The sequence below is a fragment of the Ostrea edulis genome, chromosome 1, assembly GCF_947568905.1.
Source record: "Ostrea edulis chromosome 1, xbOstEdul1.1, whole genome shotgun sequence".
Classification (NCBI taxonomy): domain Eukaryota; kingdom Metazoa; phylum Mollusca; class Bivalvia; order Ostreida; family Ostreidae; genus Ostrea; species Ostrea edulis.
Genome location: NC_079164.1, coordinates 27,746,396 through 27,773,104, shown reverse-complemented (window position 1 = coordinate 27,773,104; position 26,709 = coordinate 27,746,396). Strand labels below are relative to the sequence as shown.

General features: G+C 35.4%; 2 protein-coding genes across 2 annotated transcripts; both read right to left on the bottom strand.

The window, feature by feature from the left end:
* Window positions 1-14,783: 14,783 nt before the first annotated feature.
* Window positions 14,784-16,844, bottom strand: LOC125663877 (uncharacterized). The gene is made up of 2 exons (XM_048896299.2): window positions 15,885-16,844; window positions 14,784-15,216 (listed from the first exon to the last, which is right to left on the bottom strand). The coding sequence occupies exons 1-2, from the start codon at window positions 16,695-16,697 to the stop codon at window positions 14,881-14,883; spliced, it is 1,149 nt and encodes a 382-aa protein (XP_048752256.1). The 5' UTR covers window positions 16,698-16,844; the 3' UTR covers window positions 14,784-14,880.
* Window positions 16,845-18,129: 1,285 nt separating this feature from the next.
* Window positions 18,130-25,464, bottom strand: LOC125663875 (uncharacterized). Its single transcript, XM_048896291.2, has 7 exons — window positions 25,356-25,464; window positions 21,925-22,100; window positions 21,536-21,643; window positions 21,317-21,356; window positions 20,453-20,589; window positions 20,272-20,316; window positions 18,130-20,158 (listed from the first exon to the last, which is right to left on the bottom strand). Exons 2-7 carry the CDS (start codon window positions 22,091-22,093, stop codon window positions 18,906-18,908), a joined length of 1,752 nt encoding a protein of 583 aa, XP_048752248.2. The 5' UTR covers window positions 22,094-22,100; window positions 25,356-25,464; the 3' UTR covers window positions 18,130-18,905.
* Between the last annotated feature and the right edge of the window lie 1,245 nt (window positions 25,465-26,709).

Sequence of the window (26,709 nt, the reverse complement as noted above, 5' to 3'; positions counted from 1 at the left end):
CGCAGTATTTTAGGTGCCAGTATCTGTTGGAACATTTGGACTGAGTCACATTTATTTCCCTTTCTTGAGAGAATTCCATTCGATATTTGTATTTGATGGTAGATATACCAGCAATGTATCGCGGCTTGGGTCATTAAACATATTTCCTTGATATCTCGTCTCCGTTCATTTTGCACCCATTCATAAACTATTTTCAAATCGGGATCATTTAATTGTTCCTTCCTGATATCTTCATGTGTAAAACATGGTTTCCATTCTGAATATCCATGTGTTTGAGTTTCTTCCTTATTGTCTACAACACGTGTTCGCACTGATCTAGTGGGCAGTTGGCTCCCTGTTTCCTGACCCATCCCTCTCATTCTGCTAAGACATTTTTTACATGGTCCGCACTTCAAATTTTCATGTTGTCTATGTATTCACACTGGTAATCTGAGGGGTTTGTGCATCTGCTCAGAGCATCGGCATTCCCATGCTTCTGACCAGATCGGTGTTGGATTTCGAAGTTATAGACTGATAATATCCCTAGCCATTTTGCTGTCGGTCCTTAGGTCCTTTCAATTTTAACAGCCAAACGAGTGCCCGGTGGTCTGTTCGCACTAGAAACTTACGGCCTAATAGACATCGTTTATAGTATTCTACAAAGAGGCGAACTGCCAGCAACTCTTTATCCATAATGCAGTAATTTCTTTTAGATTTTGTGAGGGTACGACTGTCATAGCTGATGCCCCCCACCCTTTCCCTCCCATCTTGGATTTTACTGAGAACAGCTCCTATGGCTTCTCCACTGGCATCTGCGTCTAATATAAATTCTTCATTGTCTCTGGGGTAAGCCATTGGACCAGCTAAAATCCGTTTTAGGTTTTTCAGGAGTTTTCACATTCTGTGTCCCAGACAAAATTCCTATCCTTCTTTGTGAGTTTCACTAACGGACTTGCTATTGAAGATAAATCTTTGATGAATCACCTAAAGTAAATCGTCATTACAAGGAACTGTCTGACTCCAGTTACATTTTCAGAACAAGGCCATTAAAGAATCTTGGCAACATCTGCACTTACTAGAACTCCATCTCTTGATACCACATGGCCCAAAAAGTTAACACTTTCTTGTAGTAAATTACACTTTCCAGACTTAAACTTTAATCCCGATTTCTTTATTGTTCCAAGGACTTCATTAACTCTGTGGAGATGCTGGTCTAAATTATTACCATACAACACGATGTCATCCAAGTAAATGATGCATGTTCTCCACTTGAGTCCTTGTAAGACCAACTCCATTAAACGTTGGAAAGGATGCTAGCGGTACTAAGTCCCATTGGCATAGTCCGGAATTCATACAGCCCATATTTGGTTATAAACGCAGTTTTATGCATTCCTTCTTTTCTGAATCAAACCTGGTATCCAGACGTGATGTCAAACGTTGCAAAGTATACTGAACCATTGAGGCAGTCTTTGACTCTGGGTAATGGGAATGCATCTGCTGTAGTCACAGCGTTTAATCTCCGATAGTCTATGCAGGGTCTCAGTTTGCCATTTTTCTTCTTGACAAGCACTATTGGGCTGGCCCAAGGTGATGTAGATTTTTGTATGACTCCTTGGTTTTGCATTGTTTCAACGATTTTCTTTTCTTCACTCTCGAATGTGAAAGGAAATTTACGAGGAGGTTGCCTTAGTGGTCGACTGCCTCCCGTATTTATGGTGTGTTCTACCACATTTGTCTTTCTCAAGTCTTCATCATCTTTCGAGAAAACGTCTGAGTGACGTACTAGTGTTTCTGCTACTGCAACCTTTACATCATGTTCTTTGCCTTCCACTGCTTTACTATACAAGTCTTGTAAGTGAGCAGGAACTGTCGGTAATGTTCTGATTAAATTGTTCTCCTTAGGCTTTTTTTAACATCTACCAATTTCACGAGGTTTTCATGGTCAAACCCTGACTTAATTTTCCTAATACTGACAAAGTTTTGACCCTCTCCGGTTTCTTCAAGAATGGGGTCTTCTAATGCAGTTTCCCCACACAGCTCTGTTGGTCCTATTTCTTCATCTTGCTGAAGATAGATATCATTACTGGACGGATTTAACACTCTCAATGGTACTGCCACTTTATTCTCATTATCCACTAATGTCGCTGCAACAGCCACGCTATTTTTGTTTTCAAAAGTGGAATTTGGTTCTATGAGGTACATCTGTTGTTGAAGATCAAATTCATCTTCTGGTCTAATAATCATGACTTGAACTATCCTTTCACTCATTGCGGGTATATGGTAGTGATCCATTAACAACACTTTCCGGGTATGAGTCGTTTGGCTCATTTTTGTACATGGTATATCAATGTCATTCATAGAAATTACATTGTCATTTAAATTGATAACTGCAGCCCCAAACTGACTGTCTAATAAAATATCCAATACTAGGAGACATTCGTCCTCTATTACCGCAAAAATTATCTCCCTTTGCAATACTAATTTAGCATCTGTACTTCAAATACTGCTTTTCCTAAGACTTAAAGTGGATCTCCATTCACGGCTACAAGACCCAAAGACTCATTTAACTCCGGCCTTTTGTTCCTGGGGAGTCACCAAAACATTTTATCGGATACTATAGTTCTTGCAGCCCCTGTGTCTGTTGTGAACTCTACTTTTATCCCCTGAATTGTTCCCTGAACATAAACTCCATCCGGCCATCAAAAGACAGTACCACAGTCATCAGACGTGTTGGTACACAATGGTCCTTATTTATTTATTTTTAAACCATGGGACAACCCATACGTCTCATACGGAGCATATGTATATTACTACAACACACTTCAACTTCACTATGTTGGAGGGTGAGGCTGGATCGCAATGAGATGAATAGTATTATGGCTGATAATACAATCACCATTCGGTTAAGAATATATAGTTAACCAATCCTACCAATATCAAACAAACAAATCATTACTTCTGAGGTGATCCATAGAATAGCAACAGTTACTCTACACTCTTGACAGTACTTTTAAACGAGTTTAGTTACATGTACTGTAATATATATATATATAATTTTCATCTTAAAATTATTATTAAATTAAATAAAGCTTTTTTATTTCACAATCTAAATATCATTATGTTAAATTATTTTACTATTTAAATTTTGTTCATTTACATGTCCTTATAATTCCATTAATCATTTATGCTTATTCAGTATTCAATGCATTCATTAACTTAACCTTCTGTTTTGCTTATTATTGTTGTAATAGGCCATCGTATCGTGGTTTCAGTGGATGAAACGTCACAATATCACAAATTACGTCACAAATTACGTTGTATGAGCGTCTTCACATCTGCTGCCACATAACTAATCTATTCATTCGCCATCTTTAGTTTGCATGATTTGTAGATTTCAATAGCATTCGTAAGTTTCCTTCCAGTTGGTGGGTAAAAAGTTTTACTTATATGTATAACTAAGGTTTTGTCGTGCATGTTTACAATATGTAAACAATAATCGTGTGTTTATAGGTATGGAAACCACTAAACATCATTATTCTAATATTAAATTTTATGTTTATTAATATAGAAAAAACTACATGTGTTATACTTATATAAACAACTAAGCATATAATTCGGGTTTTCTATCGTGTATAACTTAATGTTTATCAGCATGTAAACATTTACATAGAAGGATAGTCTAGTAGCATATCAATATTATAAATACAAGATTTGCGTTTTTATCTTATTAGTTTATATAAACATGTAGTTAAAGTATAGATGTAGCTATACATCAAATCCAGGTATATTATAAGTACATGTATATGCAAATATACATAAAATTCAGGTATGTTATTATACGTGTGTATTTTGTAATGTAAAACTTATACGGTACCAATTTTGATGCACCAGATGCGCATTTCGACAAATAATGTCTCTTCAGTAAACTTCTCTTTTTATGACAACCATTTAGATGCAATGTCGCAGTTTGTATGGATGCAGGCCTGCTGCATACTATTATATTTAATTTATGTAAGCTTGTTGGATGCAAGGTGAAGATAACGAACAGTGATCAATCTCATAACTCCTACAAGCAATACAAAATAGATAGCTGGGCAAACACGGACCCCTGGACACACCAGAGGTGGGATCAGGTGCCTAGGAGGAGTAAGCATCCCCTGTTGACCGGTCACACCCGCCGTGAGCCCTATATGGATGTATGCGATTTGTGATTTTGCATCTATTCTATATCTTCATTTAATTAAATCTATATACTATGTAATTAAGTATATCACTTCTGATGGTTGATATATTAGCTGTCATACAATTTTAACATAAGTACTAACCACTTATTACACTATGCATCTTCAGTTTTATACAAATAATACATACTATCGAATAAGAATTATGGAGCCATATCGTACTACGAGCTGGATCTAGCTACAGAAACATGGTACAGGGTCTGAGGTGTAGCACCTGACGAAAACCTAAACATTCTTGTCTGGCACAATTTATAGTTCATAATTAATAACTAGTGGCACTCTAATATCAAAATTTTCTTTGGCGACCCTACCCTAATTCTTTTCTGTATATATTTCAGTTATTTCACATGTATATACATGTATATACCTACATCCCTATTACTATTACCTGTTACTAATATTACTAATTATTACCTTCTATTAAACTCCAAATCAATAAAAAAAAAAAAAAAAATATTTAATTTTAATTTACTTATTAATATATTTTTTTTAAATTCTAATTTACTTATTCAATACATTAAATAAAAATTACTATTAAAATTATTAGATAAATAAAAAATAATTTATATTAGTAATATTTTACTTTTTAATTAGCTTAAATAAGTATAAGTTACTTCTTTATTTTATTATGATTTATGAAATATGACCACATGTATGTGTCCGACCATCAAAAGACTGTACCACAGTCATCAGACGTGTTGGTACACGATGGTCCTTATTTATTTTTATTTATTTATTTTTAAGGAAAGTTCGTGCTTTTACGTATCCGGTTTTAAATTTTAAACACAGACTAGAAAGTTCCACTGATCTCTAAAAGGCTCAATATATAGCTTGCAATCTAAGCCTGAATAAGTTAAAAACCATACATAGGCGTGACCCTCACAGTGGAATTCAAACTGTTTTTTAGTAAGTTTGTGTTTGGTTCAAAGAAACCCAGAATTACAAAGCCTCAGAAAATCATCAGCAAAGTTGTTGAATATTTGAACTCTTCTTCATAAGTACTTCCAAGAAACAAAACTATTTGTACATGAGCTCTACATGAATTGTATGTTACATTATATTTATTTTTTCTATAAGTATGAGATACCATGTATGTATTTTTTTATGTATGATATGATTTGATAGCCAAAAGAAAAGGAATAACACACACACACAATTGTGAGAAAAAAGGAAGGGGTGGTGGGGGTGTCCCCACTCCTTGTGTTCTAATTGTCTGATAAGATAAATGTTCAGTATGTTTTACACACACACACACACACACACACACACATATATATATATATATATATATATATATATATATATGTGTGTGTGTGTGTGTGTATATATATATATATATATATATATATATATATATATAGTTTGTAAAAAAAGAATTCGGTATTTCATGCAGTCATTATACATTTTATAAAATGGAAATATGTTGAATTCTCCATGACCACAATTGGCAAAATGTTCGGAACATGGCGAATTTCTGATACTTGGATCGCGAATTTGCTGCTTGTGGACGCGCACACGGGCGTTCAGTTTGTTGGTTTGTCCGATATAGTTTTCATTACAGGTAGGGCAGGTCATACAATATATTACGTTTTCGGATTTGCATGTCATGTTAGAATTTGGTGTTAATTTTTTGCCGCATTTAAGAATTTTTTCTCTGCCTTCCTCTAAATGATTACATGTACCGCAACGTGAATCACCACATTTTTGCACGGATTTGGATTTTCCGTAGTAAATCGTAGTAAATCGGGTGCGCGTTAGAATTTTCTTCAGATTAAGAGCCTGTCTTCTGCTGTTTTTTATTTGAGATTCTTTTATCAGGTTTTTGAGATTTTGGGATTGTTCTAATATTGGAAAAAATCTTCTAGCTGTTCCAAAAATATTGTGGTTGCGTGGGTTATGCGTAATTACAAAAGGAATATCGTTGTTTACATCATTTTCTTCGTGTCGGGAGTTTCTTAAGATAGATATAGGTGTGGTCCGTGCTTTGGCAATTCCGTCATTAATGAGGTTTTCCGGATAATGTTTTCGCCTAAGGTATGCTTTCAATTCCCCCAGTCTTTTTGACCGTAATGAAGTATCCGTAATTATTGTACATATCCGTCTAGCCATGTTGCATGGAATGTTACGTTTAGTATGTGAAGGGTGGCATGAATGGAAATCCAAATATTGATGTGAATCTGTTTCTTTGCAATAAAGATCCGTGATTATATTGGTATCATCCTCAAAGATTCGGAGATCCAAAAATGGCAGTTCTTTATCACTCACGTCCATAGTAAATTGAATTGATTGATGTAATTAATTGATTTCAGCACGTAATTTTTGTAAATCATCTGTAGTTTTATTTCAAAAGATGAAAATATCATCGAGGTATCTTTTTCAATTTTGTCGAATATATTGTGCAAAATTTGCATAAGAAATCTCAGGAAGTTTATTCTGTAGTTTTTCTTCCAAGTAACCCATTACTAAGGTTGCATATGTAGGAGCCATTTTTGTCCCCATGGCCGTGCCTTTAATTTGAAGATAGAATTGATCATCAAATTGAAAGTGGTTAATTTCTAAAACTACTTGAAGAGCTTTATGTATAAAATCTTTTAAAAAATCTTTCGTTAATTTCTGTTGGACATTTCTCAATCCAAAATTTCACAGCTTCTAGTCCCAAGTCATGTGGTATGTTGGTGTACAGACTGGTAACATGAAAACTAACCAAAAGTGTGTCTTCCTGTACTTTTTCTGGAATGTAATTGAGAAAATCCAAATCATCACGGATAAAACTGGGTACCTTTTTGCATAGTGGTTTAAGAATTAAGTCGAGTAGATTGCTTAATCTCTGAGTGCTTGAGGAAGGTCCTGCTACTATTGGGCGGAGTTTTAAATCCGAGGGTTTGGAATTTTTTTGTAAGAATTCTGGCTCCCTTGTAGATTTTCCTGAATTTCCTTTGATTTATGAATGTTTGGTAGGCCGTAGAAATTACTGGTTTTCACTTCAAAGTTAATGAGATAGTCCACTTCGTTTTTTGTGAAATTATCAGCAAATTCTTTTGTTAGTGTTTGTATTTTAAGTATGGTTTTTCGGTCTTCCTTTTGACTAAGTTTTTTTTTTTTTTTTTTTTTTTTTATAAAAGTGATAATCCTGTAATTGGACCATTACCATTTCCTTATAATGGTCTCTATCCATAATGATTATGGCACCTCCTTTATCTGCTTCTTGTATTATGATAGATGGATCCTCACTCAGGTTCTTTAAAGCTTCCTGTTCTCCTCTTGAAATGTTTGATTTCACATTAGATCTTGTCAAATTGGAACCTGCTGAATTATTAAGACAGGCAATGTATTCCTCTAAATGTTTATCTCTGTTTAAAGGAGGTCGGAATCCCTTTTTATTTTTCACTAGTGATTCATCTTCATTTTGAAAAAAATTCTCTGAGACGTAACTTAAGACAGAATTCTTCCGTGTCTTTCTTAAGATCAACATTATCTGCTTTAGGAGTTGGTGTGAATTTTAATCCCCGTTCTAGAATAGTGATCTCTTTATTGGTTAAGTCTCTCTTGGACAAATTGATTATCTTCGGCCCTGGTTGTTTTGATTCATCGCGTTCCAGTTCCGGTTGGACATCTTTCCTTTTTGCGTTTTTCTGCGTCCATCCTTGTCCTAAAAAATGATCCCGATTGTTGTCTTGTTGATAGTGGTTGGGTTGATGATTGTGATTTAGCTCAGTATTCCTCATTGAATTACCATTTGGTTCCCGTCTTTGTATAAAACCTCTCGCATTCGTGTGGTGGAATCTGCATCTTTCTAGTTGGTGTCTTGTGGGTCTGTTGTAGTTCTTATGTTGAGTTCCTCTCTTCACCATATCTGCATATGAGAGGCTTGGTTTTCTATGCGTACTTTTAGGTCTGTGTCTGGAATTGCTTCTACATGGTTGGTTTTGATTTTGATTGTTTCTAGTTAAGTTATTCTCGATTCTCTTGGGTTTGGTTTGTTCTGTACCGTAGGTAGACTCATAGTTTAATAACCAAGTGATCTTTGATTGAAGTAGGTTATGCGATTTTTCCTCTTCCCTTGTTGTATCTTATTTCCAGAGATCAAGAAGTTTCTCCCGGATTCTTCCATTCCAGTCTCTGTTGATCAGTTCTCTAATTTGTAGATCACACTTTTCACACATGCTTTTAAACTTTGGTACTCGTAGACGAAGAAGTGTGATTTCGGTCTCAAAGTTTTGTAATGCCAAATTAATTCTGATTTTGGTCTCCTCACTTGGTTCCGATTCAATATTCTTTACCCTGAATTTCCTTGGGAAGATGACATTTTCTCAGTTTTTCCATTTTTCATATGTGTCGGCTAAGTTTTCATTCTTAAGAGCGTTCCAGTAAGCTTTCTTTCTTTCGTTTAAAAGTTTAAACCACAAACCTTTCATCTGGCTTCTTTTCTTGAATGCTTCCTTTTCGAGGTTAATCTCGCTCCATTCTCTAACAATTTCCTGAGCGTTGGTTCTGTATTCCTGGTTGTTAGATCCCTCCAACATCACATATTAACATCATTATTTTTGGATAGTAAAAGTTCAACCTTTTCCCTGTAACATTTGGTTTGAGCTTCCATATCCTGAAAAGCAGTAGTTAACAAATCGTACATATTGCAAAGAATCGAAATTTTTCCTGAAATATCTTCCAATATCCTTTCCATTCCGTTAGAATCTGCTACCGATTTTGAACGAGTTTGTGACATCTTGGTCGTGTATCAAATTAAAAAATAGTTTATAAAAAAGAATTCGGTATTTCATACAGTAAATACATCCAATAAAAAAAGTCAAGAAACACAAAATTCGAATAACATTTCACTGTTAGCGCTTTCGGCTTTAATGCCTCTTCAGACAGTTATAAAATGAAATAATATTGCTAAGTAACGTCAATATATCACGACGTAAGTAATTGTCCTTTGTGACGTCATAATAAATTACACTGGTAGCGGTATAATACACACAATATTAGACAATACTTGGAAATCAATTGCAGAGTTCAGTTCAATGTAGTTTCAATTTTACACAGTTATTTTCTATTAAGTTTGGGATTAAACAATTTTATAAAATATTCCTCCTTTGTAACTCTGGAAATTTCGCAGTCATTATACATTTTATAAAATGGAAATATGATGACCACAATTGGCAAAATGTTCGGAACATGGCGAATTTCTGATACTTGTATCGCGAATTTGCTGCTTGTGGACGCGCACACGGGCGTTCAGTTTGTTGGTCTATCCGATATAGTTTTCATTACAGGTAGGGCAGGTCATACAATATATTACGTTTTCGGATTTGCATGTCATGTTAGAATTTGGTGTTAATTTTTTGCCACATAAGAATTTTTTCTCTGCCTTCCTCTAGATGATTACAAGTACCGCAACGTGAATCACCACATTTTTGCACGGATTTGGAATTTTCCGTAGTAAATCGGGCGCGCGTTAGAATTCTCTTCAGATTAGGAGCCTGTCTTCTGCTGTTTTTTATTTGAGATTCTTTTATCAGGTTTTTGAGATTTTGGGATTGTTCTAATATTGGAAAAAATCTTCTAGCTGTTCCAAAAATATTGTGGTTGCGTGGGTTATGCGTAATTACAAAAGGAATACCGTTGTTTACATCGTTTTCTTCGAGTCGGGAGTTTCTTAAGATAGATATAGGTGTGGTCCGTGCTTTGGTAATTCCGTCATTAATGCAAAACTCTTTCGATAATTCAAACCCATATATTGTCGAACCAAAAGATAAAGCATGCTGTAATCAAACATTAAACGTAAATATCTATGAATTTTTGGGACAGTTGAAAATAATGAATAAGACATGTAATGTATCAATTCTTTTTTAATCAAACGTCAATGACATTGTTTTGTAGATAACGCTGGCCGTCCTTGGAAGGATGAACAATAAGGATCTTGCAGATTTCTTACCTAGAATTGGAGATCGGGTCAGTTTGAAAATATATCTAGAAGAAACAAAGGACAGAAAAAGAAAACCAAAATCGTCTCTTCTTAGAGCACTGTGTCAAAAAATGGGTATACAAGGAAAAGAAATTCAGAGTAACAGTTCCAGTGACGAAGGGCCCTCTACCTCAAAGGCAAAGAAACAGAGAACGCATATGTCTAGATTTGGAAATAAGAGTGCAAACAAAAATATGCGTAAGGTGGAAGTTGGCTGGATTCATGCGGGTAAGCAAATTAGAACACCTAGAGGTGGTGGTACAAGAAAACTGAATCTACCAAAATTGTACAAGAAGAACGAAATTCTGGAAGAAGTTAAACCCCTTTTTTCCCAGAAGGAAAATCGCCAATGAGACAATTCGAAGATTTTGACTTCTCAGTGGCTGACTTCTCACAAAGAGACATTGCTGATAAGTCTATAAACGACTTGTACGTAGAATCAAAGATGACTACCCTTCGATTATACCTTATGACCTCAAAGAAACAGAGAGATGGGGGCGAATCTGCAATAGATGACCCAAATTCTTCAGGAGGAGAGGAACTTCCCGATCCACAGCTTACAAATGTCCATGTTGAAGTGGCATCTGAAATCGCAACAGACAGCTCTGAAGATCCATTAAGTATCTCCTTTGACTGCATGCCGGATCATACTACTGAAGATAATTCAGCAGCTGCAACACTGGTGTCAACTCTCTCACTTGAAAACGTAACCTCTGAGGAGTTTGTCACTATTTCTGATGTACCTACCGGTAGTATTTTACTCGATATCCAAAACTATATGTATGACCCAGATCTTGGCAACCAAGACGAAACATTACCTGCAAGTGCCTGTGTGAAAAATCTTGTTATCAGAAGGGGTAGTGTATTCACCGATGTCATGAAATTTTTCCTAAAGGAGGAATTTAACCTGAGAACTGACATATTGGAACTACGTATCTTAACAGAGAAAGAGGAGAGGATTCTGGGGGCGTTTTCCGGGATGCCATGTATGAATTTTGAGGAACTTTTTATTTAAAACATACGGAAGGAGCAGATGTAAAGATTCCCACAACAGTTCACATTATGAAACAAGAGGAATGGGAAGCAGTGACAAAAACCCCAGTTTTGTGCTTTAAGCAAGAGAAATACCTTCCAGTGCAGCTTTCAAGGATGTTTCTCGAAAAGTGTATTTTTGATACAGCACCGTCGAATGAAGAGCTTCTTGAGTTATTTTTGGGATTTTACCCGATATGAATAGGGGTCTGATTAAAGATGCTCTGGACAATTTTGATGGTGAAGATGAAAATTAACTTCTCTACGCTTTTTCGAATTTTAATCTGAGAGTGTATCCCTCCAAAGACAACTTTAGAAAGCTTGTGATTGAGTTGTCACACCATGAACGTATCCAAAAAGCCGTCTTTTGTCACTCTCTGCTGGTTTCCTATATTAAGTTGTCATTTGAAGCCTCTGATAGGTAAACTCGAAGACACATATGAACAAAGCAAAGTCACCAACAGGAAAATTCTGAATTTGCTCGTTTTCCCAGAAGACATGTCGAAAGCAGAGAAGGCAACTGCTGAAGCGATATGTGAAGACGTGTTCGACTGAGAAATTGGTCATGCTTTTGCGTTTCTGCACTGGATCTGACATCATCATCGGAAAGAAAATCACTGTACGAATCACTCCCCCCATGTCTGATTTTTCACACTGTTCAGTGGCTCATACATGTGGCTGCGTGTTGGAGCTGTCCAGAAGCTACGGCAACTTCCTATTATTGAGGGAGCACTTGGAGAATGTCCTTGACACTAAAGTATTGAGAATGGATATTGTGCAAATTTGCTATACTATATCCGAAAAACAAATGTAAACGATTTTGATTATTTCAGTGAACTGGCTACCACCGCAATACTGATCAATTTTGATTTAACAATGATTATAGTACGAAATATCAGGATCTAACGGTACTTGCAAAGTGAGCTAGAGGCAACTAGCTTTTGAAAATTCTTGATGAGAAAAAATTGTTTTGTTTTTTAAAAATTCATGTACATGGGGAATTTTGCTTTCGGTTCATTTTGTTACGACATTCTTGCTTTATGCCACAAATAAAAGGTATTGTTTTGATTGTTTTCAGGTTCATCTGTGTAATCTATGTAGCATTCGTTACCACGAATAAATGAATTGTGAAATTTAGTTTTATGAAAAATAGTGTAAATTTTCTTCTTTGTCCGTCAATCTATCTTACGTAATGTGAGAAGTTCTGCACTTTTCTCGTCGTGCTTTGTCCTCTATTTCTAATTGTATTTCATACTTATCTCATTTCCCCCAAGCATATGATTGGTCGATTGTTGTTATATGATCGTGCTAAAAAAATTATAAGGTCTTGCTACAGCATACTAAAATTGGACACACCTTAGTATGCTAAAATAGATTTTCATGACAAAATATGGGTTTTGGCATGTGCGACAATAGCGACCTCAATGCCTACACATCATGAACCAAATATTTTACAGTTATGAGTTTTAAGAGTATTAGTTATATCTTTATTATGATAAGCAATTATAGACTTTTGATATCCGTCAATACATATTCCTATAGACATGGTGAGAATATATGAGCATCGGACTTCGTCCTCGGTCGATATACTCTCATCAGGTCTATATAACATGTAATGACCTTATCAAATGACTATAGTTGTATGATATATACTTATCGAAAACTTTTCCGCCCTGTGCAATGTAATGTCATGTTGTAAATTTTGAATTTAACGGGTGGCAATAAATTTTTAAAAAATATATAGTTGTCATGTTGTACCTTTTTTATTTACTGCCACCCGTTATATCCGAAATTTACAACATGACAATAAACAAAATTCCCCTAGTGTAGAATCAAAATTTATAGTACGTCCTTTTCCTGAGACCTTCGTTGTTATATCAGACCATTTTCCGTTATTTATTGGCACTAATGATGTGGAAATCGGCACGAGTCGACTTATGCCGATTTCCACGTCATTACAGCCGATGAAAGGGACGTAATATAAATTTCATTTTACAGTAGTCGTTCAATTCCAATAACCAAGTATGACGCCAAATGATCACGTCGACGTCTTGATCAGCTGGCGCAAATGACAGGAAGATTTAATAGATTTCGAAGTAAAGGACACGGAGCGATTTGTTGACAACAATAATTATTCATCACAAGATGTTTTTATTTGTTTGATATTTTCTATAATCATTATGATATAAAAATCAAGACACATTCTTTTTAATAGGAGAGAACTTTCGGCATTTATTACATTAAAGTGATATCACCAAAGTGATATCATCTATTCGAATAGGTGATATCAACTATTCGAATATGTGATATCATCTATTCAGCTTTTAATTTAGTGATATCACCTATTTGAATAGGGGGTATTGCTTATTCTAATAGGTAATATCACTCTTTCAGTTTGAATTGGTAAAATCTGATTCATCTATTCGAATAGGCGATATCACTTACATGTATTCAAATAAAAAAAATATAAACACCAAAACGACGCCTCATAATTCAAGTACATGTACCTATAATAATATAGTACTAGTTCTATTTTTTTTCACAGCATATAGATTAGTCCATTATCGTCAGCCGGTCATGTTTTGAATTCTGTTATAAACCTTATCATAATACTAAAACAAAAAAGTTATACTACGTATCATACTAACAATTCATACATTTTGACGCAATGTCATTGGAAAAAGACGTTACGTGATAACTGTCAATAAGTTCATAGAACTATAGACTTTTTTCTCCTTCTGTTGACTTTTTAGCCGAGTTGCAACGAAGTTGAACTAGGCTATTGGTTTGGTGTTGCGGGCGGGCGGGCGTCAACAATTGGTTTCCGGATGATAACTCGAAAAGTTTACAATCTAATCAAATGAAACTTTGATATATTGTCGGGTACCAGGTAAATAAGACCCCTATTGATTTTGGAGAAAAAAGGTCAAGGTTACAGTGACCGAAAATAAATTTAAAATTCCAAACATTTTTGGTTTCCAGAAGATAACTCGAAATTTTTTATTTGAATCAAATGAAACTTGGATATATTGTTGGATACCAGCAAAGCAAGGCCCCAATTGATTTTGAGAAAAAAGGTCAAAGGTCAAGGTCATAGTGACCGAAAATAGATTGAAAACTTCAGACAAATATGGTTTCTGGACAGTAACTCGAAAAGTTTAAAACTGAAATTAGTTCTTCACAATTATAAATATGCCACATCATTCCTGACTTTACAATGTATACCATGCAACTCGGCTCATGCACCCCTAGGTGCATATATTGATTTTTATATATTAAAATAAACAACCAGAAATATTTACGTACAATTTCAGTAACAACCCTAATAGAGGAAAGGCGGCGAATTATATTTTCAGAGCGTGCGATATGCTGAAATTCAATATCTTAGAAACTGATATCTTCGAACGCAAGTGACGTATAACGGAAAATTCAATAACAAGGAGGCATATTGTACTTGAAATACATACGAAATATTAAAAAAATGGCACAATTTAATGTAATTTAATCTTTGCATTAACATCATCTCTGTCAATGATTATTATTCAATTAGAATGAACAGCACAATCGAAAGGAGGAAAACAAATTCAGTTTATTTCCATTAAATTGAACATTAAAACTAATGGAAAAGTGACATTATATACAAGCTAGTATACTTAGAGACGTCTAGAAAATATGTATTTCGCGGTTGGCCATATGATGTAGGGTAACATATAAATCATAGGCTTCTTCCACAGTCTCGGGCGATGTAAGGGTGTTCTCTTCCATCAGAAGTTTGATAAACTCATGCATGTCGGAGTCATTTGGGGTGTTCTTGTGAAATAAGCACTCGTTTCTACAAATCTGAAGAACATGTTGATCCACTTGTAGTGAATAATTTTTAGTCCCTTCTAATTCGGGTATACAATATAGAATACAAGGTTTGCCTGCTGGGACGTTTCCATTTTTAGTAGGGCGAATTCGATGCGTATTCCAGACAGATTCTGCTTCATCTATGTCATTCTAAAATGTGAATAAAAGAAAATGAAAATTGAATCTAGTCATTTTTAAGTTCTAAAATATCTTGAATTTTCGGGGTCTCTTTTTTCTTCAGTTTAGAGAAATTAGCTTGCAATTGCAAGATAATTGGTGGTGGGGGGGAGGAGATTTCGCAACAACAGAGATTAACCGATAAAATCATTCAGAATTATCTTTCTTATATGAACTGTACCTTCCGAGAGCAAAAACCTACATTTTTGCATGATTTCAACTAGTCAAAAAATCATATATATGACGTCACAATGATCAACGCTCGGGCTTAAGTATTATTACGCACAATGAAAAACACAATCATATTCCTAATTTTAAATGATATGACTTTCATAAAAGTAAATAGTAGAAATGAATTTCACTTAACTTCCCAAAATGAAAACGATCATCTGCTAACCCCGATGAGTTTTACATTTAGCTGTGACCCACAAATTCACTGTGTCTGAATTAATTCTCAACACAAATAAGATAGTCCAACCCCCACCCCCAAATGACACATTCATAAGTTAAATAATATTTATGTATTTAAATGTTGATAACTGAAGTAAGGTTTGACTCATTGATATGGGGGTTTAAAGTACCATAATATAAAGGATGTCCCAAAAGAAACGTTAAAGACAGACATAAACCATCACACATACCTGCACAAAATTCATGAACACAAGCTGAACAAGATTCTTATATATGATGTCTCCGGAAAATTCACCGAGGTCTCTCAAGTGCCCGAAGAACTCAATCCAAAACTGACAGCATTCCATCCGCAAGAGTCGCCAAAATGCTTCTATCCTTTGGTTACCTGTACTCGAGCCATAAATAAATGTACCATTGGTTGTTAAAATACTCTGCATTTCTGCAATATCCTTATTTTCTGTACCACGGTCCCCTCTTACTTTTCTTGGACATGCTGAAATTTTTTCAACCGATAAAATTAAATGTCCAGCAACAATGCGAGGATCGCTACTCGAATGGGTAACTTCACACCATATAATTTTCCTGGAGTAGCCATCAATGCAACCGTTCATACAAATCCCATAATTCTTTAATTTGTCATACGAGTCGACATGCCACAAATAATTAGGTCCCTTTGCATAATATTCCCTGCGAAAGAGTCTTTTCCGTTTTCTCAATTCAACCCCCTCTGGATCAGGAATAGAAAGGAGACCTGCTACTGTTTCTCTAGATAACATGTATCCGGCTAGCAAACATCGCTGGTGCATCCATCGATACCCGCTTTGCATGTCATCTTTAAGAATTAATTTGGAAAGGAATGCAGAAACCCTTATTAAGGAAGGCTTATTCTTTCTCCTGTATAAGTTCATAGCAGCAAGCCTTCTTTTCAGTGTACGTTCGCTAAGAAGTACCTGATGCTGTAAAGCTAGGCAACTTACTATTTCATTATAAGTTAATCCAATTAAGAAATAGAAATGGATAAGCGTGTCCGTGTCCATTGCCATCACCAAATCAAGAGCTCGTCACTTATAAAAAATGTAAATAAACAAATAACATAGCGATGAATTGCAAACATCAATGCGTCAAATTACAAATTTATTGTGTTTAAACGCAATCTTCTTTGCATTTAATCGCAAAAAATATTGCGTTTAAACACAATAATATTTGCGTTTAAACGCAAATTGATTGCATTTAAACACAAAATTATTGCATTTAATCGCAAAAATTATTGCGTTTAAACGCAATACTTTTTGCGATTAAATGCAAAGAAGATTGCGTTTAAACGCAAAACTGTTGTGTTTAAACGCAAAACCCTTGCGTTTAAACGCAATCCTCTTTGCGTTTAAACGCAATAGTTATTGCGTTTAAACGCAATCTTTTGCATTTAAACGCAAACCCATTGCAATTAAACGCTAAAGATTGCATCAAAATGCAATAATTATTGCGTTTAAACGCAAAAGAAATTTATTTTTCTGTTGAACTGGCGTCAATGAGCTTCCGTATATAACAGGCATGTAAACATTTTAGATTTTGAGAATTTTTCCAAATTTCGATATTCTGTGATTTTTTTTTTTTTGAGGGATGTGAGCATATTTAATGGCAATTGTGTATGTTTTCGATTAAATATCTTTGAAAATTCTCTCAGTAAATGAATATATATTGATTTTTATATATTGTAGCTAATATGATGTGCTTTGGTACATAAATTAATAAAACATGAGATCATGCATCCTTGTGTTAAAATTTGGCTTTTGCATTTGGGGGGTATATGTGCTCTGTAGCACATAGTGTAAAAATAAATCCGCAAAGGTATGTCTAATATGGGTTTTAGTTAGTTTATGAGTTGTTAAAGTTATTTAAATGAATAACAGTTTGATTGACAGAAATTTCTAATAATATTTACCTACCTTAAACCATGAGACAACCCATTCGTCCCATACGGAGCATATGTATGTTACTATATGCAAGGTGAAGATAACGAACAGTGATCAATCTCATAACTCCTACAAGCAATACAAAATAGATAATTGGGCAAACACGGACCCCTGGACACACCAGATGTGGGATCAGGTGCCTAGGAGGAGTAAGCATCCCTGTGTACAACACATTTCAACTTCACATGTTGGTTGCATTTGGAGGTGTTTGAGGGTGAGGCTGGATCGCAATGAGATGGATAGTATTATGGCTGATAATACAGTCACCATTCGGTTAACAATATATAGTTAACCAATCCTACCAATATCAAACATACAACGCCTACAGTGTTTGTTGTTAAAGTCACACCCAAAACAATCTCGGCTTTTACTTATAATGTTGGGTGTGTGGTGAAGGAACATGTACTACTTGTGTTTAAACGTCTCGGGTCTGACGCGAACCCGGGACTTCCCGTGACCTGTAGGCCATCACAATCGTTTGGTATCATAAGTGCCAATGTAATTAGATTCAGTTGCCTTTATCTGCCAATTCTAATTACAATCACTATGAACAAATTTTGAATATGAAAAGAGAAAAATAAAATTCATCTAATTACAAAGTGTATTTTGAAAAAATATATTATATGTACAATGTATATCATACACTTGTTGTACATTTTAATAATTACGTGACATAATTAAGCAAGAGACTCATACAATGTACAACATTCATACACGAATAACACTATGTACATTTACATTCAGGTTATCGTCACGTGCAGAAAGTTCAAGTGCCACATATTCATCTATCTAAATGATACAACAATTCATAATGAAAAAATGAAGATGACGAACAATGACCAATCTAATATATTCCACAAAGAATACAAAATGAAGCGTAGGGCAAACACAGACCCCTGGACACACCAGAGATCAGGTGACATGGAAAAGTAATCTTTTCTTGTTGACCAGTCACACTGACCGTGAACCCTATATCTTCTTCACGTAAACGGAGTAATTCGTAGTCGAAATCAATATGCAAAGGACGGCATAAAATGTCGGACAACATTCAACCCAACGACAGGTTGTATTTGCAAATAAGATCATTATAACGACCATAGAATTAGCGAAATGGTACCAATGAATGTGACTGTTGAAACTCCGGTAACATCAACTTATTTGTCAGTAGCCTGGTTCGATTTAGAAATTCGTTATACATAAGATGCAGTAGAGTATATACGCAAGTCAAAATCAGATTGCAGCAAAGTTTATACACAGGTCAATTCATACAATACACAGTTACTTATCATTCGGCGAAGACATTTTTAGTATTTGAAGATTAGCTATCATATGCAAACCCTCCATTGATATGCTTATCTCATCTTTCTGTTTAAAGCCCATATGAGCATCTTCTGCTGTTGTTTTAATCAATGGATGATTTTTATACTCATCTACCAGACCATTTTGTTGCATTCTTTCATTGAACCTGGCAACTCTAGGACTGTCGGCGCTGACCTCCAGATACGTCTTCTTTACCCCCTCTGGGCGGACGAGTTGAACAATTGCGTCAATATTACAGTAGGACATGACGGCATCAGGATCTTTCTTGTACATATAATGGAAAGCGCATATGTATATAAATTGGTGCCAAAAGACATACTGTGCATCCTGGGGCGGTATGTTGCTTAGACGATCAGAATTCCTCATTCTAACGTATCTATTCAGTTCGTCATAGTTTTCTTCAAAAGATCTCGCTGTTATACCGAACTTCATATTTTGAATCAGTGCGTCATCGACATTCTCAGACCTTGCATACTTTCCTTTCAAACAAATGTACATAATCCATCCATAAACATGCTTCTTTTCTGTGTCATTCTCGAGGGCCGTGAAGTGATCTGTCATCGCTTTTAAGAGATCGCGATTGGCAACATAATCGTGGATCAGATCATGATACTTTGCGAGGACATTCAGTTTTAGAGGAATGCCTATCGCTTTATCACAACCTTTTCTTAATGTATGGAATTTCAAATCTTTGCACGCGGATTCACTTTTCACACATGCCTTTTTAATATTTTCATCAAAATATTTCGAATGCTCGGCATCTTTATGCATATCCTCAGAATCAAGATTTATTTCGTTATGAAACAAGTCTTTGATTGCTTCATCTATCTGTACATGATATTTCTTATGGTGATCCGATCTCATTCCAATTATTACTTTAACATTGGGCTTTCCGTATACAAGCTGTGTTAATTCTCGACACGCCTTTCTCACTTTCTCGATGGAGCATGGGTCATCATTCCAAAACCCAAACCAGCCGTACACAAACATGATTGTGTTTTCCTCCACAGTGCATGGTATGTCTGTATATCGGAATTCCATGGGGGTCCACTCCTTTTGCTTTGCAAAACTTTCTAATATACGACGAGATGTACTGGAGACAGCATTTCCGAATCTACCAAGTACGACTATGGATTTCTCACCTTCTCTCGAAAGAGCAGCCATCCCATTCAGGACATACCGCATTTTAACTACTGGCATGTTAATTCCTTCTGCATGTAGAAAAGCATAATAAGTTGTCACAGTGACCTTTTGTTGTAGATTTAAATGCGTTTACAGATGACATTTTAAAGGAATGATTTTAATTTTCATATATTATAAGTACCTTGAATCAGTGCCTGCAATTCGTCGGTGTTCTCTGAACAATTTGCTGATAATAATAGCAATAATAAATATAATGATTTGTTAAATTCAATGGAATACATTGCGCTTGTGAACTTAAAAACTTCAAACTTATGTGCATTGTAGTTGCATCGAAATAAAAGGATATTAAAACTAGTACTAACATTTACTTTTCCTTCGGCGATAAACGATAATCATTGCTGCAAGAGCCATGGAAACTATGATCAAAACTAGAACGGCGATGCCAATGATCAAAGCGACTGAGGGACTACTAGCTCCAGGTACATTGGAATCCCCAACTCTGAAGAAAGTAAATATGTACGTTAAAATCATGCAGATGTTAAGTACTTTATAAGTATTACAGACCTAATTGTTTGGTGAAGGAACTGTTGATTCAAAAAGAGATAAATAAAACGTACTGATCCCCCCTTTACATACTGTCTAAATTGGAATCCCTCAAGCACAGGTTGGAATGATGGATATTTAAATAAGTCAAGGTTCCAACACGACCAATAGCAGGAACAGAGTGGTTGTATCAGTATAACGAGTTCAAGGGGCAGATAAACCATTCTCCTTTAACTACATACATGTCTTAGGACCACTGTCACTGTTCCTGATGTCGTAATGACTTTGACAAGTAAATAAAGACATCGGGTTCAACCGAAAGACATAATACTCTCTCTATATCCATTGTTGTTGTTTTTGTTTTTTTTAAAGGATGGGTTACGTATCAAATATTGATCAGACTAGTTTCAGGTCCTAAATATAGACTGATATTGACAGTGAATATCAGTTGATCATAAGTAAATATAATGCGTGCAGTAGCAGTATACATGTATGTACTGCATAAATAAAGTTGGAAGGCTGAAATTGAACGGACATAAAGATACAGTGACTGTAAGCACTTCGGTGTATGCTGGACTGAAAGGTTAAAACACCCATAACATCAGCTCATATATTTGCATTTCTTATACATAATATATTGATGATTGGGTATGCCTATTAACTGTAAAAGATGCAAAACTTACACGTGTGTACTTGGAGTGTTGTTACCAAAGCATGCTGGATCTGAATAACAATGAAAAATATTACTAATCAGTGACAGCAATAATACAGATTAAAGTCTATTTCCTAAGCACGTAAATACCTGGGAAGAATCCACAGGTTCCACTTCGTTTTTAAAGCGATCCGATATTTTCCAGGTGCAAAAACATATTATATTTTTACCACTGTACCAGTCCACTTACATTTGTAAACTTCATCCGAGATATAGGTGCTATTTGGACAGGTGGACATAGAGGTATTGCACTGCTTCCAGTCAATGTAACCATCATCAGTGAATATCGGACAATGCCCTGAAAAATGTTTTAGAATATCCATGCCTTTTAGTAGCAAAACAGTTGACAAGAGTTATTAGTTAAACATTGCTCTATTTTCCAATTTACAATGTATTTCAAATAAAATCGTTCCAAATATTTCAAGATATGCTATTGTTAATCTAAATCTTTCCGTTTTTGAAATCCGAAGGATCATTTATTATACGTAAACTTGACCTGACTAGAGGAACTAGGATATTGAATACTGTTCTTTATCTTCATATACATATGTATGACGTAGAAGAGAAAGAGTCGCCAACCTCCAATCAGCTGTGTCTTTTCTACACACTTCTCCCACTTCCGTCCCTTGTTGTCGGACAGGCAATGGTACACGCTCTGTCCTCCACAGTCTGATTGCTTTAGCATTGCACGTGCCTCCCAGGTATCCGTGGTTACAGGACAGAAGTCTACGTTTCCTACCATGTCCATTTTAATTCTGTATTCAAAAGTAACGACTTTATTATATGTATTTATGTTGTTATATCAGCACCTGCTTTATTTGGAATGTATACCTGTGGTAACTCTCTCTCTCTCTCTCTCTCTCTCTCTCTCTCTCTCTCTCTCTCTCTCTCTCTCTCTCTCGTCGTAAGTACAAATACATGTATGTCGGTTTCGACATACTTTCAAGATATTTCCCTTTGGAGAAGTATATTACATAGCAAGGCGTGAAACAACTTGTTTACATGCGGGAGTGGGACAAATATCCATCACTGCATAAGTGTTCAGTAAGTTTCTCATACGCAGTTTCATCATCCGAATTCGACTGAAACACAATCTAAGTAAGTGATAAGTATATCTTGAAACTCAACACGGATAAGACCGAGGTCATTATGTTTGCATCTGGTCGTAATGCAAACCTCATTAGAAACATTTCAGTGGCAGTAGGTGACTCATAAATTAATCCTTCAACCTGCGTTCGAAATATTGGTGTCATGTTTGACTCCAAGATGGATATGGAGAAACAAGTGAACTCTGTCAGCTGATCTTGTTATGCATAGTTGCGGCAAATAGGCCACATCAGAAATATTTAACAACAGAAGCAACTAAATCTCTTTTGAATTTCCGAGTTGCATCAATGTTAGATTACTGTAACTCTCTCCTGGTTGGTATTTCAAAGACAGTCCTGAGAAAGCTCCAACATATTCAGAACACTGCCGCACGTCTCATATCTAGGACCTCTCGTTACAACCATATCACTCCAATACTAAGAGAACTTCACTAGTTACCTGTGCAGTATATGACACAATACAAGATATTTACTTATACTCACAAAGCCTTACACGATGAGTGCCCAATTTATATCAAACGATTACTAGAGGTATGCAAGGTGAAGATAACGAACAGTGATCAATCTCATAACTCCTATAAACAATACAAAATAGATAGTTGGGCAAACACGGACCCCTGGACACACCAGAGGTGGGATCAGGTGCCTAGGAGGAGCAAGCATCCCCTGTTGACCAGTCACATCCGCCGTGAGCCCTATATCCTGACCAGGTAAACGGAGCTATCCGCAGTCAAAATCAGTGTGCCAAGAACGGCTTAACAATCGGTATGAAACACGTCAGACAGCATTTGACCCAATGATAGGTTGTATATAAGCCTGCCCGAAATCTTAGGTTTATAAAACAATCGGTCACTCTAGTTGTTCCAAAAAGTCGAACCGTAACGTACGGGGATCGGTGTTTCAGAACAATAGCTCCAAAACTGTGAAATGCCCTTCCAGAACATGTAAGGGACTGTAGAACACTGAGCGTTCAAGAAGTCACTGAAAACGCATTTTTTTCCATCAAGTTTCCCAGGACTAGTTTCTATCATTTCAGTCATTCATGTTTGCTGTTTCAGTGCATTAAGATTATCTTGTCTGTTTTAACTGTGTGTTTTAGTTCTCGAGAATTTTTGTTTTTAAATTCTGTTTTAATGTATTATAACTGAGACATTATATGCGGTGTGAGCGTGTGTGTATTTCATTATCATTATTATTATTTTAATACGCCCTGAAACTGATGTTTATTCTTATCTAGCATATTTATGGTATCTTGTGTTTTCATGTTTTATATGTACAATCAGGATAGGTACAGCTAGGGACTGTTTACATGTGATAACGCCTTTTATAACATTGCTTTTTAATGTTTTATTTATTTTCTATGTATTGTGTGTATACCATTCTGTAGTAAGGTATATATGCATCGTAAAGCACCTATGAGCGTACATGGTGTATGAAAAGGGTGCTATATAAATATGGTATTATTATTATTTATTATCATAAGTATTCAGGGAATAACTAAGCACATGGAATTTTTATTATATCACGCTATTTCGTTGCTCCTATGTATCATACTCAAGATATTACTAGTAAATATGACAATGTTTTAATGTCTTTTGTATTTTGTATTTCCTACATTTACATATTTTAAGAGAAGACACTTTTAATACATTTTAGATATCCGATCGTCTTCTTCACTGACTATACATATATGTCCAATCTGTCCCACTTAAGCATTCAAAGTTCCACTAAATGCACCTGCTACACAGAAGAGCTCTTATCCCGAAACTGTCGTATTATACATGGCATTGTATATTTAAGAGACATTATTTCTCGAAATGCGCATCTGGTGCATCAAAATTGGTACCGTATAAGTTTTACATTATATGCTTATCTCTCGTTACAGTTTATACTTCTATTTGTTCAGATAAACCCCAATAAAAATTAAACAATGTGACATTTGTGTCACAGTTTTTAGCTACTACTGCAAGACAAAGGAGTTTAGCCAGAATAAGCTTGTGGTCAGTGCATGCCAATATTTTTCCTATATATTTTTTTTTTTGGTTTTGTTTGTGACAGTAGTATTTTCTTAAACTATTACATGTACATCTTTTTTTTCATTTTTTGGGGGGCGGGGGGTCTGAACTGTGTAGCAGTTCTTGAAACAGCAAGTAAACATGGATTATTTTCTTACCAGTAAGACTTTCTTTTGATTGAATAAATGACAATTTAATATCAATCGATCACAAACTAAGTGGTTTCTTTATCAGATCCATGGATTGTTGAAAAAAATATTGCATGCCATTCTGACCAATGTGCCAGTAATTAGAGGACCCAGGCTATTTATAACTGGAATTTTCTAGATTTGTGATTTCTTTGACGTACACGATGCCACTAGGATTTTAAGAATAGATTGATTGAATATATACTCTCGAGAATATTTCACCCATATGGAGAGAAGAATAATGTACATGTGTTGAGTTTACAAAGCCTTTCATTTGTGAGGTGAATCATCAGGGTAGATTTGTTACCGGAAGCGACAAATCTCAAATTTTCTAGTTAAAACATACACAGTTACCATGAAATTGAAGAAATATTCGAGAGAGAAAATACAATCATGTACGGTACACTGGATTCCATTATGCACCATTGGCAATGTACAATGACTCACCGTATTACCTTACCTTTGATTACCTTTGATTAGTTTTTGTAATTTTCAGTGCTTTTTGCCGCAAAACACATCATGGCAAGAATACTTGAGATATAATACACGTAGTTGATCAATATTAATCTCTTAAAGGTAAAAATTGAAACCGAAAGTTCGTTAAACATCTTGATTCTTGTACTACATATCATAAAATTACCTTCAATGTGAAATACTAAAACAATAACTTACAATAAAACTAAAATTTTGACCATACTTACAAATCTTCTCCTGTAGACTTAATGAATTCAAGAGTGCATTGATTATGACAGGAAAACCCAATGGATCAAATTACCTTAAATAAATATAGATCTACGAAGGGCCGTTTTGGTATCATTTAAAAACCTGCGTCAAGTGGAGATAAAAATGCTACTGTACTACTTTAAAGTTTTACACCTTATTATAAGATATACTTAGATATTTTATTGAAAGTAGACATTAACGGCAAACTGACAACTCAACTGTATGACAAATGGGATGATTTCTGCTTGTCCATCGTCAACTTCCCATATTTATGTAGCAATATTTCATTATCACCTGCATATGGTGTTTATATCTCTCAAATGATTCGATACTCAAGAGCTTGTTCTGCGTATAGTCAGTTTTTAAATCGAGGCAAGCTACTGACAAACAAGTAGATGGTACAGGGGTTTCAACATTCTCGATTGAAGTCAGCATTTCGCAAATTCTATGGTCGTTATAGCGATCTAGTTCGTCAATACAACCTATCATTGGGTCAAATTCTGTCTGACGTGTTTCATATCAATTGTTAGACCATTCATGACACACTGATTTTGACTACGGATAACACCGTTCGTTATTTTCACCTTTCATTTACATTTCATGTATTTAAGAAAGTTATAAGTTTGCCTTAGATGATACTTGTCACTAATTGTTGAAAGCTAGAGAGTTTATTTCCATTGTGATCTTTATCTGTTTTACATGTACACAGATAATTGCAGGAGAGGTTATTGGTATAGGAACCCAAAGAAAACTGGCGTATTGGGGTGTTCGATCACCATATCATTATTATCACTAGATCATTTCACATATAATGTCGATAACAAGGATCGAATTCTAACTGAATTAAAACCAGAGTTGGGGAGTAATGAGCTACTACTGCTCTAACTAAATATTACAACATAAGACGAAACTCGCGCTTGGGACGCATTGAATAAACTTTCGGGCGTCCGAAAATGAAACTTTGCAATTATTTTCGAATGAATTAAGGAAACTGTTTTCTACAGGAGCGAGCTGAAACATCGTACTTGAACAGCTATTGGTTCCTGCGTATGACGTCACCAACACAATCTAAGGCATTTTAGCACTATACAAGATTCATTTAGGCCTTTGATTGGGTTGAACCATATAAATAGACCGTGTAAGTCATTCTCGTGCGTCTTGAGATTTCACTTAACGGGTACTTCCGGGAACAGGTTTATATGGCGATCTCCTTGCGCTATTGGGCTTCATATACAGAAGGGCGTGCAAAGCTGCAACGACGGTCATAGAACTCTGTGAATAGTAACCATGTTCTCAGATTTCTTTATGATGAGGAAAATCGGGTGATTACGG

Excerpts from the sequence above, each read along its gene's own strand:
- LOC125663877 (XM_048896299.2), bottom strand. The coding sequence starts at position 16,697 with ATGGCAATGGACACGGACACGCTTATCCATTTCTATTTCTTAATTGGA. Across the intron at positions 15,217-15,884 it reads TGTTCATGAATTTTGTGCAG|AATGACATAGATGAAGCAGA; the intron begins GTATGTGTGATG and ends TTCACATTTTAG.
- LOC125663875 (XM_048896291.2), bottom strand. The coding sequence starts at position 22,093 with ATGGACATGGTAGGAAACGTAGACTTCTGTCCTGTAACCACGGATACC. Across the intron at positions 20,590-21,316 it reads AACACTCCAAGTACACACGT|AGTTGGGGATTCCAATGTAC; the intron begins GTAAGTTTTGCA and ends TACTTTCTTCAG. Across the intron at positions 20,317-20,452 it reads TCGCCGAAGGAAAAGTAAAT|CAAATTGTTCAGAGAACACC; the intron begins GTTAGTACTAGT and ends TATTATTATCAG.